The 13,294-nt window shown below is 39.1% G+C and overlaps 1 protein-coding gene across 1 annotated transcript; it reads right to left on the reverse strand.

The window, feature by feature from the left end:
- Nucleotides 1-245: 245 nt before the first annotated feature.
- On the reverse strand, nucleotides 246-1,260 carry LOC112082134 (uncharacterized protein At4g04775-like). Its single transcript, XM_024149234.1, has 4 exons — nucleotides 1,075-1,260; nucleotides 866-990; nucleotides 732-820; nucleotides 246-265 (listed from the first exon to the last, which is right to left on the reverse strand). The coding sequence occupies exons 1-4, from the start codon at nucleotides 1,258-1,260 to the stop codon at nucleotides 246-248; spliced, it is 420 nt and encodes a 139-aa protein (XP_024005002.1).
- Between the last annotated feature and the right edge of the window lie 12,034 nt (nucleotides 1,261-13,294).

A 13,294-nucleotide genomic window follows, 5' to 3' on the forward strand; every position in this document is an offset into this window, starting at 1 on the left:
TTGAAGAACATTAAATCATCCTCACTATCTAACCATCTAGACAAGACGTAAACCAAACCAAGCATTCATCACCTCTCTAACAAGCAATTTATTACCAATATCTAATAAACATTTATTACTACCTACGAGCTACAGTATTCATTGTAATTCAGTAATTACACCTATTACGAAGGAATTCGAAAACTTACGGTTTAATAGGATGAGGCATGGTGATTTGTTTCACCCGAGATAACCTTTGGAAAGCTCTAACCAATATCACCGTACACTGCATAGAAACAAAAACATAAAGTTAGAGATAAATAACCCAAATAGCCAAAACATGGAAACCATACGAAGAACAACTTATCTGCTTGAGGATTTATCAGACCATTGATTAATGTACTACTCCCTATCACTCGAACTCACAGCCTGCATATGATCATAAAACACAAAGGAAACCTAGATGTTGCAATATATAAACCACTAATATCATAGCAATGAAAGAAATTACATCAAAACATCATAAAGACACATGAGATTTCAGTAGTCAAAGTACTTAAGTTTTCATAAGAACATAACATATAAGAACATAACATCAAAGAAAGGCAGTCAAATTACTTAAGTGTTCTTCTAAAACTCGTCTACTTAAACGTTACAGCAATCGACTTAACATCTAATCTACATCCCAACGCATAAAGACACATGAGATAACAGCAAAAATAACTAAAAACAGAATAAGGAGACATCAGAACCTCGATTCTCAAATGCCTCTTTCATCCGAACCACTTCGCTTTGCATCTCCACTAGGATTCCCTTGATTTCTCCAATGTTCTCATTGACCCTGTCAATGTGATCTTCCAATGCATACAGACGATTCTCATTTTACTGCAGAAGTGTTGTTCTGTTATAACTTTCCATTCTTAAAGTCTGCTGGTCAATTCGTATTTGTAGAATGCTTAGCTGCTCTACAATGGCTTCATCCCACCATATGGAAATGTGATCTGGACTATCCTTAAAATGAGAATGTAAACAAACAAATGTAATCCCTGAATCACATACTAACTATACCCATAAAGGAAAGAAATACATTCTTACCTCACCCAATATTGCAGGACAAGTGTAGAACTTCCTGCCGAGACTCCCTGGAGCTGTAGACTCTTCAATTATAATGGTACGACCACAATAACATTGCTCAGGTATTCCATTAGTCCCATCAGCCCGAGCACAACCACTGTTGTAGCTTGCTACGGAAGATGAGCTATTGATGTAGCTGATCGGCATTCCCCTATAAAGAACACAAGAAAACGTTTGGTAAACAAAGATATAGAATGCTGTACTAATAAGGTAGCAAAAAAACTATTTAATTTAACTCACTAAAAACTCAACAATAGTTGAATCTGTATTATTGATAAAAGTTCAAGCTTCCCGTTTTGGCTTAACAAAACTACTGGCTTATTAGATGATGTGATTCCTTTATAAGTACAAGCAATAAAATATTAGAGAGAACTCTTTGGTTTCATTTAGAAGCTCAATGAAATGAGCACAAATGATGCAACCTAGCGTAATGTGAACAATAACAAAACAAGTCATCAATGTGGACCAATTAAGTTGATAAAAGAGATATGCATGATGCATACGTACGAATGTATGCACACGCACACAAATGCATTGATCAGTTATATGAATGGCATCAATCGATTTTCTGTTAAAAGGCCGTAATCTGTTCAACCATGGAAGACATATGCAGCCAAGAGTGAAGCTACTTTACCCACATATAAGATCAAGCAGAAACAATGAAAGCCTAAACCAATACCACCACTTTCAATCGATTTCTTATTCAAATAGATGCAGATCAAAGCAAATTAACCCCAAAAATGCCAAAGTATCAAAGAAATTTTATCAAAATCAAAAGCCCCAATTCTGCAAAATTAGGGTTTCTTCCCAAATCAAGGATGAATCGTCGAAAATAATGAGCAATACACACGATGAAGGTCACCAAAATCTAACCCTAAACCAGAAAATCATCGAATATGGTATAAACAAAAGGAAAAAACTCAGTTTAACGATCTAGAAAACAAGTAAGAGAGATGAGTTTAGGGTTTGGAAAGCTTATCTACAGCGTCGTCACCAAGGGTTGTCACGTTTCCAAGCAAGTCGGCGACCATCGGAGAACCTCGGACCTGTCGGATAATCTGTCGGAGAAGGAAGGAATGAGTTGTCGCCGATTTCGTCGAAGAAGAGACGAAAAGTCAAGAAAGAGAAATGATCGGGGAAATGAAAAAAGAGAGAAGGAAAAAAAAAATTCCCCAAAATCTTTAGCAAATAAAAACGTGCCAAGTAGGGGAAGACACGTCTCCAAATGTCCCCAAATAGGAAACATATCTGAAAATAACGAGACCCATTCCAATTTTTTTAATATTATATTTCTATAAGAAACGCTGTTATATACGGCGTTAATGATGCTCTAACTTTAATACACAACATTTCATAACAGTGATTTTTGTAGTAAGTCCACACGAAAGCTCTTTGAAAAATAATTTCACTTGTCTAACTTTTTATAAATTAGTATATCATTTTTCAACTTTATATAGATATATATATATATATATATATATTTAAAATAATTTATGATAAATCATGGTGAAAAGTATAGCAATATTTCAAATATATTTTTTCTTCTTTGAATATAGATAGATTGATTATTGTTAAACATAATTAAGAAACTAAATAATAGAAACCTCTTTAATGGAAAACAAATAGTTTCTATATTTTTTTCAAAAATTTAAAAAATAATTATATCATTTTCCTATTTCAATGATCTTTTGTTAGTTGTAATGATAGAATATGTAATAATTTATAAAATAAAGTTCTTTTATAAATGACTCCTTAAACAATAATATAGAGATATCTTATGTTTAAAGATTTTGCACAGATTTTGCACACAGTTTGAGCACTCCTTGGAAGTTTGTTTTAATCATTGATACTCTTCTCATTAGTACTGTTTTCTCGACCAGATCAATCACTAAGGCGTAGTTCAGAAACCGGCAACAGTAACAGATGTCCATTTTCAATCCTCTCATGAACTTTTTAACAAGTAGTTATTCTTGCATTTCTCTCCCAGCTAACCTCTTTGGGGAATAATAAACTCAGTGCGGTTCACCTGCTCTAATTTTAGAAACTGCACCTCAAGCCTGTCTTCAGCCTCGTGAGGAGATTATATCTGGTTGAAAATTCAAGAATCAGCCAGAGATTTTTTGGCGAGAGACTTTCCGACAATGCTTAAAGGAGGGAAATGGAGGCGGTGAATCGTTTAAGTCAATTAGGAATTCTAGATTTTCCAGTTTAGGCATTTTACGAAGAAACAAAAAGTTGAAGGGAATTGGAACCGGTGTATTGATGCTAAGAGAATCAATGGTTACTTCTAGCTTCACGTTTTAAATTTATAACCCTGAATATCTGCAAATGCACAGATGTATGATGTAGTACTTAGGCACAGATGTACGATGTAGTACTTAGGCACAGAGATTTTAAGCTTTCATTACGAATCAATCAAAACTTAAGACTAGTAGAACAAGTAAAATGGGGGTTTTGGTTTTGGTGTCACTAAATCTAAATGCAAATGAAATAAAAAGGTTGTAAAACAATAAGAACTAAACGCTGGGTCTAAAGGGTTTTCGCCGGGGTTCATGAACTGATCGAAAGTCAAAAAAATCGATATAGGTAATTATCTAGTGAGGATGCCAAACTCGAATAGGCGCGTGTAGGAATAGCCAACTCTCGCCACCCTAATCAACAAATCACTCAACTCGGAAATTAACTCTCGCTCTCACGCCGCGAATAAGATCATGCATTAAAAACAGAATTCGTCCACGCTTGTGATTCTCTATAGGTAGCTTTCGTCTCCTATAGCGACTTCGCTCGATCACATCTAGGTCTGGTAATTCGATACAACACTCTCGTAGCTCCAAATACTGAGATCAATTTCTAAGTGGCTAGCAACAGAAACAAAATAGGGAACAAGAATGAAAGAAGGACTCCTAGAAGATTATAAACCCTAAATCGAACAAAGCATAAGATCAAGACATGAAATTGCCTTTGAAAAATCCCTTAAAAACCCAACTAGGAAACTACTAAGACATAGTTGAGTTTAACATCACAAAAGTATTTAGAATTGCAGAGAATTAAAATAGACAAAGGTTGGAAATGAAGAACAGAGTGATGCAGGAGGGCCGATGGTGCCCCTCTCGGTGGCTCCTCTTCATGGCGAGGATCTCTCTCTCTAGGGTTCTTGTCAAAATGTTGCACACCCTTCCAAATGATTTAAAAGAGGTATATATAGTGTCTTGGGTCTTCAGGAACGCCTAGGGCTTGCAGGAATAATGACGGGAATGACTTGGGCTTTAAAATGGGCTTCTGAGGCTGGAAAATTGGCTCCCCGCGGTCTATAATGTCGCACCCGCGGTAGATGATGTTTTGGCCGCGGGTCAGCTTTTGACTATGTTGATTTGCCTTCAGTGTATCGACCATATCTGGAGATCTAACCGTTGGACTGCTTTGATTTCACTTGCATTGGAAAACTTGTTGTCTCCTCTATCTTGTGTTTAAATTTTGGGATGATCAGATGGTGGAAGGCCTCCATTTATTTCCAAACTTCTGACGGTCTGAATTTATCCAAAGTTGTGCTTTTTGCTTCCAAGTGCACTCCTTTTGTCAAAATATCTTGAAAACTCATTTGAAACTCTAAAACATGGAAATCACTTAAAAACCTTGAAAGCTGAGTGAAAACACCTGCATAAGATATTGAAAATGATCCATAAAATTGGTCAAAATCAGGTGTTATCAACTTCCCCAGACTTAAACTTTTGTTTGCCCCAAAAAAAAAATCAAAGTTAGGAAAGAGGTTTGAAGAACGCAGGAACTAAACAGTATCCCAGTGACCATGCTTCTAAACTAAAATCAATCATTATGCTCATGTCACGTATAGTCTAGAAAATTCTCACTAACATATAGGCTTAACTTGTCCGTTGATCCGTTGTGCAAAAATCTACACACTTAGACCCATCTTCCAGTCAACTAGCTCTTAACATTCATTAAAGGTTCAAGCGGTTCTCATCAAAAGGGAATTTAGTAAGGCAATCAAGGCTAGGTATTCAAAAATGGCTGTTTAGGGGTGAGGTTCTTAGTGTTTGGGGTTACCTTTTTCTGGAGAGACATGATATTATGCAAAACAGCAAGAGAGGATGGAGTTGTTGAAGTCCACAGTTTCCAGTCACATTCTCCTTGCCTAAAGATTTTTGATCTCCTTCCTTCAGGTGCTCTCCATAACTCCCCCAGACTTAGATTTTTGTCCAGGTTTCAAAACCATTACTCCTCAGATGAATACTTGTAGCCTTTGTATCAAATAATTTTGACCGTCCTAGACTCTTTTAGGCTTTTGGTTTCCTTTTCTTTCACTCTTTCATTTTTTCGATTTTTTTTTTAAAAATGGGGGAAACCGCCTTTAGATGTACATTCCTAAGAGGCACGAAATTTACCTTTATGATTGAGCTTTTTGACGCACCATTATGCTTTGATAGATTATTGATACTCCATTTGCCCAAATTCCTTTAGTATTTCTCTTGAGTGACTGAAAACCATGTTGTTCCCCCCTCCCTAGTGTTTTTGCACATATCTGTCGATACAAACTAAAGAGAGAATGCATAAGGTTCGAACATAAAGGTTTGGGTAAAAGGTGTGGTACCAGGTGAAGATGAACTGGCCATCTAGGACAGCTTGAAAAAGCTTAAGGCAAGAATTGAAAAGAAGAACCCTATCATTTAGAGCAAAAGACCGATGCATTATCATTTAGAGCAAAAGACCGATGTATGATCTTTTTGTCGTGATATGCATTCGTCTTCTCCTTGTATATCCTGGAATTCTCATAGGCGTTATGTCAGATTTCTTCTAATTCGTGAATTTGAAGCATTCTTCTTTCTCCAGCTGCCTTAAAATTCATGTTCATTTCCTTAATAGTCCAATGTGCTTTGTACTCGAGATCTACAGGGAGGTTACATGCTTTCCCGTAAACAAGACTGAACGGTGTGGTCCCTAAAGGAGTTTTGTATGCTGTCTGATAGGCTCAAAGTGCATTGTCGAGTTTACAGACCAATCCTTGCGATTTACGTTCATTGTCTTTTGCAAAATCCGACTTAATCTCTCTGTTAGAGATTTCCACTTTCCACTTGTATGAGGGTAATATGTAGATGCAACTTTATGCGTGACCCCATTCTTTTTGAGCAGATTTTCCAAAACTCTGTTGATGAAATGGGATCCTCCATCGCTTATCAAAAAGCGAGGGAAAATGATTGATTTGAACATCTTTACAACCACTTTCGCATCATTAGTAGGGCTGGCAACTGCTTCTACCGCTACTAAGAGGTATTGGTTTCCAAAAGAGGTTGGGAAAGGTCCCATGAAATCAATTCCTTATAGTAGTGGTAGATTTGACACCCCATGGTTTAGGCACATAGCAAATTACTTAGCTGTTGACATCGAACCTCCACAATTTTTCGGCTATAGAAAGAAGAAATTCTTGAGAGAAGTTCGGCACTATTTCTGGCACACTTCCCTTCTGGTCTCTTTCAGTATTTCTCTTGAGTGACTGAAAACTATGTTGTTTTCCTCTCCGGCGTTTTTGCACATATCTGTCGATATAAACTTAAGAGAGAATGCATGAGGTTTGAACATGAAAGTTTGGGTTAAGGATGTGGTACCAGCTAAAGATGAACTGGCCATATAGGACAACAAAGAGTGGTATCAATAAGGAAAATATGTCCTAGATGTATATCATGATGCCTTCTTAAAACCAATGATGAGAAAATTAGATGTCAAGATTAAGTCCAAGTAAAATGAGCTAGTATATCCTGGCAGAAAAGATCTTCATGAATAAAAGTCTTCTGGTGGGATTTAGTAGTGTAAGTACTCTAGCTACCGCCTAGTCTAGTACTAAACCTTGAAAGAGCTTTTATGAGTGATTGATATAGAAGCAAACAGGTTGGTTATCATCATTTTATTTTGTCATTATTCCCTCAAAATGTTTTTGACCTTTGAAAACACTTTTTGAAACTCCAAAGACTTTGAAAAGGTTTTCGAAAATAAAAAGAATTGAAAAATTTTAAAGAAAATGCAGAATGCAAAGGCTCATGCAAGAAAATGTGGTTAGAAAGGGATGAAATCCTCTCCCAGACTTAAATCACACTGCCCCCAGTGTGAAATAAAATAGGCAAGGATAAGAAATAGAGTATGTGAAAGATTTAAAAAGTTTAAGGAAAAGAAAACTTACCTGGTGGTGGTGATGGATTGTGAGGTGGTAGTGGTGGTGATGCTTGATCAAACTTGGATGCTAGGGATCCAAAACTGATTTGAACAAGGTGGTGGTGGCCAAGGATGAAATGGAGGTGGCCAAAGGTGGAATGGATGTGGCCAAGGATGGATGGAGGTGGCCAAGGGTGGATTGAAGTGGCCAAGGTGGATTGAAGTGGCCGGATGTGCTGGCCGCGGATAAAGGCATCCCGGCCTTGGTAGGACGCACGCCGGCCGCGGTTGAAGACATCGCGGCCGCGGTAAAACTCAGGCTGGCTGCGGCCAAACCTCCTTTGGCCGCAGTCAGCTCATTTTCTTTTTTTTTTTTTAATAGCATATACTAAGGCCTGTCTAAAATAAGAAAAAAAAAACTTTTAATAGAAAAAGAAGGCTTAAACAAAAACAAATAAGTACCTAAAATGGGTTGCCTCCCATCAAGCGCTTTGGTTTATAGTCTTTAGGTAGACTTTGCAAAGAAAAAGACTTAGTTCAAATAGGATCTTGTCCTAAGACAAGTCCTTTTCGAAATCCTCCTGTTCTGTCTTGCAGGTTCTTCATCACTCCAGAGTTCTTCTGGTTCAAATGCCTGAGCTATTTGCTCTCCTCTTTTGCTCTTAAGTGGTGTAGCTTCATAGAAGATGTCCTTGTCGATATTGGCAAAGGAAACTTGCCTGTTGGGCCAATCCATGATGGCTCCAACAGTTGCTAAGAAAGGCCATCCAAGAAAAACTGGATAAGAGTCATCTCTGGTCTTCACTATGTATAAATCGACAGGTGCAATGCAATCTCCAATCCTTAGAGGAATGTCTGTGGCTATCCCTCTTGGTGTTGCACTTGAATCATCTGCTAAGCTAATCTTTATCTTGGTACTTAAGATGTGCTTAATGCCAAGTCTCAAAGCAGTTGCTTTGGACATCATGTTAATGCAAGCTCCAGAATCACAAAGAATATTGAGGAATCTTTCACCTCTAATGTCACAAGAGATAAGAAATTGACCTTTTTCTTGAACTTTGTGCAGAGTTCGACTGGTCTTTCATGTGGATGATCTGGTGCCTCAAATGCAGAATAAGAATCACAATAGAACTTGGCAGCATCAAACTCAATGATTGAATCTATGTATGGCATTTCAATCCTCTTAGGTGATTCATCCTCCACATCTATGACATCTGGTTCTTCTTATGTGATTTTCATGCATGGAATGTAAGAGTCATGCTCCTCAGGTACCTCAGGGTCTCGGTGATGCAGACTTGGAGTGGGATTGTGGTTCCCCGCGGGTGGAGACGTCGGATCCGCGGCTGAGAAGGATCTGGCCGCGGGTAAAACTCTCGCAGCCGCGGTGAGTATGGCCTTGGCCGCGGCTGAAGTCCTCGTGGCCGCGGTAAGGCACTCTAAAGACTGCTCAGCTGCTTCTCCTTCTTCCTTTTCCAGGATGTTTTCAGGGTTATTCTGGGTATTCATTTTGGGATCTCCTGCATCAGAATTGGTTGGTCCTTCTTCTTTTTGCTGACCATGAACAAGAGAATCCTTCTCATGATTCTCAAAGATCTTCCTCACAACAAGGCTGGTGTCTCTTTGGCACTTAGAAAGATGCTTGATGTCAGAACTGGTTTCCATACTCTTGTGCTCAAGCTTGCTCAGGCGAAATTCAATCTCTTGAAGTTCACCATCTGTCTTTCCTCTGTACCATGAAGCGATTGCATTGGACTTCTTGATCTCTAGCTTAACAGCCTTGGCATCGATGGATCCTTGAAGGATACCATACTTCTGTCTTGGCTGCTCTTCCTCAAAAGCATCTATCTTCCTTTTTAGGGCTGCAATGTCTTGAGAGTGTAGATCTTCTAGCGATTTCACATGGTGAGTGAGGTCATCGATCCTCTTGTACAGGGTAGCTTCTGTAACAACTTGAAAGTCAAGGTATTGATTCAGCATAGCTCCTAATCGATTCAGTTGGAGCCTAAATCGATCAGCCTCAGCGTGTGGGTGCAGAATCTGATGAGGAAGAGGATGAGATGATCGAGGGTTCACCAGGTGTGGCAAATAGGGCTCATCTCGGTGGTGTGGAGGTCGCGAGTCTCCATGTGGGTGGTTCGGATTAGGGTTCCACGGATGATGATCAAAATCACATCTGGAGGGTGATTCACATGCGCAGGGAGCTTCACACAGGTCGCAGGACCTTCGCTCAGAGTTAGGGTTTCTCCTTGAATGATCCATGCTTCAAAGGTTTCTGAAACTAGGGCAAACAGAAGAAAGAATAAGCAGAAAAAGAAAAAATTAGGGTGTTTATGAATTTGGTTTACTTCCTATGTTGCTTTGGCAGAAACTCGACATATATATAGTCGCCTGCGGCTTCAACCTCCCAGGTTTAGACCTCCAGCGACTTCATGCCTCCCCGGCAACGGTGCCAAAAACTTGATGAGCTTGCGGGCCTAGGGTTGTTTTTTAACAAGCCCATTGGTCCTTCAAAAGTTTTAAATTTATAAAACCCTAGTGTCTGCAAATGCACAGATGTACGTTGTAGGACTTAAGGTGTCGATCCACAGGGAGGATGTCTAATCTGCAGGAAACAACAAACTGGGAAATAAGCAAACTCATAAACCAATAAAAGATATGGGTTTTTGGTTAAGATCCTAAACTAAATCTAATCTAATATTCACAAGAGATGCAATGCAGGATGAATTGTTAAAAGAACATCTAAAGCATATCGACTCAAACTAAAGACTGTTAAACTCATAGGTGGCGATTTAGACTTCACCGGTTTACTCTAATTGATGCATGGTGGCATTTCCAACTCGCTTCCGGGCGATTTATCTTCATCTGTTTCTGGGAATCTGCATTGAACTAGAATAGACACATGTATGATTAACCAACTGTCGTCACCTTAATCAACTAATCTCTTAGATCTAGCAATTAACTCTCGTTCTCATACTAAACTTAAGATCATGCATTGGACACTGAATTCGTCTGCTCACATCATCTCTATAGGTAGCTTTCGACTCCTATAGCGACTATGTTCTTCTGAAGCTAGGTATGGATGATCTGATACAGCACTCTCGTGGCTCTGATCGATCCTAGGCTCAGAGAATACGTAATGAATCTACTCTCATGCTTTACGAATAACTTAGAAGAGATGAGATCCAGAATATGGCTAAGAACAATAGAAATCCTAATCGATATATATGCTTGTCGATATCTTCAAACAACTTGACTCTCTGGGACTAATCTACATGATGCAATGAATGATAAAAGACATAGAAGAATGCAAAAGAATGAAACAGAAAAGTTAATAAGATAAAAAGGAGGAAGAACAATGGATTTGGGGAAGAATCCCCATCTCCATCGCCTAACCCTAGAAAAACAGAAGTTGGTGGCTCAAAATCTCATTACAGGAGCACACACCCGTTTAGGGCTGCTAAACAATGTATTTATAGGTCCTAAGGTCTTCCAGGTCTCATTTAAGGCTTCTCTGAAGAGAAATGGCGAAGTGGGCTTTGATGTTGGGTCCTGTGGCTCGTCCTAAGGTCCACCGGGGCTGAGAGTCTTCTAAGGCAGGTAAAACATGCTTTTGCCGCGGGTGAGAGTCTTCCGGGACTGGTGAACTGGGTCAACTTGTTCTTCATGTATCGTTTGATTGCACCGTTGGATCTTTGTGATGTAAAGTGCTATAGAAAGCTGGTTGTCTCCTATTGATTGTAATTAAATTTGAACTGGATCGGACGGTGAGAAAGTCTTCATTTGAGGCTGAACTTCTGATGGTCTGACTCTGAGCTAAAAATGTGGATTTCTTCCATTTTGCCATCATATTCCCTAAGTTTCCTGAAAAGAGCCTTGAAACTACAAATACATGGAAATCATAATAAAAATTCCTAAAACTAAGTAAAACCTTTCAAAAAGCATTTGAAATCAATGGTGAAAAGTGGTCAAAATCAGGTGTTATCATCCTTTAAGAAGAGGTTTAAGCTCGACTTTTGGGGCTTTGAGTTCGCTCCATGGGTCGTTTACAGCTGCCAAGGTATCTTTTGGAGGGGTAGGGATGTGAGTTTCCTCATTCAGGTCGAGGTAGTTCACAAGTTTCGTGTAATCCTCAGCTTTATCAAGCATTTGCACACATCCTTTCGAAACTTCTTCGAGCAGGTTGCGATCATCATTTGTGGTTGTGAGGATGATTTTTTTAAGGATCGTCAAGAAGGAGTTCTTCACAAACTTCCTCAGTGATCTCATCAAGCTCATCAATCCCACAAAGTATGCCATCTAAAGTGGGTTTCCTAAGATTTTTGTTCATATCAAACTGCATAACCAGGCTCCCTAGATGGAGATCTATCTTTCCTTCCGGAACATTTATTATTGTCCCTGCAGTTGATAAGAAAGGTCTACCGAGTATGAGAGGGTCCTTGGGTTCCCTTTCTAATTCAAGCACTACGAAGTCAGTAGGAATACAGTTTTCTCTTATCATGACTGATACATCAACCAGGACTCCTTCCGGCTGTCTGACTGATCAATCGGCAAGAATCAGTGAGATTTTTGTGGGCTGGAAAGTATGATACCCTAAATGTTTTTCAACTGAGAGTGGCATCATGTTGATGCTTGATCCCAAATCACAGGGAGAACATTCGAAAGTCATATTCCTGATTGTGCAAGAGAATACAAAACTTCATGGATCTTATTTCTTCTAGGGGACATGGTTTTGTAAGATGGAACTACATTCATGAGTTATCATTATAACACCTTCTCCTAATGCTAAAGAATTTGTTAGAATGCCCTTCATGTATTTCCTAATAGCAGGTATCATTGCACAAGCTTCAATAAAAGGTAATCTCATATTTAACTGTTCGATTAGCTCTTTTAGCTTAGCCCTTTTTTTCTCCTTCGTTGGTCCTTTCATGGCTTGTGGGTATGGTGGTTTGAGCTTGTAGATGCGAGTAGGAGGCGGCGGTATAGGCTCTTCTTCAGGAATTTCTTGAGGATTGTCTTCGTTTTCCTTTTCTCCCTCTCTTTCAATTACTACATCCCTCTCACTTTCAGCCGAAAGTCCTCTTTTTCTCCTTCCTTGAAATCTTTTGGATACTCTAGTTCCTTGTAAGCTAAACCACTTCTGAGGGTAATTGCCTTTAAGTGATCAGAGGTCTTCAATTCATTCATTTCTTCAGACAAAGGTTCATCAAGATTGTTAACGGAATAATCCGTCTCCTTTGATTCATTACTAATCTGAAGAAAAAAAAAGGTGGAGAGCTTGTTAATAGCATCCTCATGTCTTGTTGAACGACTCTCCATCTCCTTTTCGAGTCTATTAATCTCTTTTCCAATTCTTCAATCTTGGAAAAAGGATAGTAAGGAGGGAATGCTGGATTGGATTGATCATATTGGGTTTGCTCGAAAGAAGGTTGGAAAGGGGGTTAAAAATCAGGCTAGATGCGGGTGAAGGAGTCGCGGCCGCGGTGGAGCTTTTCTTGGCCGCGGTCAAAAGCATCCCACCCACGGTGAATGCTAGCTTTGCCTCGGTTGAGAAGATCCCACCCCTGGTTGAGTTGATTCCGCTCAGTCTCTTCAATCTGTGATGTGCTGTCGTGTCGAGGGTTGTCAAGTTTTACCCTAAATGAAATCAATAGCCGCAAGTGCACAGCTGATCGATTGTAATACTTAGGGATCGAATCCACAGGGAAGGAGGATCTTTCCTGCAAAAGCCTTCGAAAGAAATATAAAGTAAGGAAGTCTAGAACCAGGCGATTTTTGTGAGGGTTTTGGTGGTGTCTTTAAAATGTAAAAACTAATCTTAAAGAGAAAATACGGGAATTAAAATGATCTAGTAATTAAACTTAACGAAAACGACTAAAAACGAGAAAAACGGCTAAACCTAATTGCTTAAGTGAAAATCGATTAAGAGAATGAAAATACTAGTCTAAAGCTTGAATAAAAATCGGTGTAAATCTATAGGAAAGAAGGCGTTGGGTTTCAGGGAAGTTTTCTCAGGGGTACAAAC

Source organism: Eutrema salsugineum, unplaced genomic scaffold, assembly GCF_000478725.1.
Source record: "Eutrema salsugineum unplaced genomic scaffold, Eutsalg1_0 scaffold_1, whole genome shotgun sequence".
In the NCBI taxonomy this organism is placed as follows: Eukaryota; Viridiplantae; Streptophyta; class Magnoliopsida; order Brassicales; family Brassicaceae; genus Eutrema; species Eutrema salsugineum.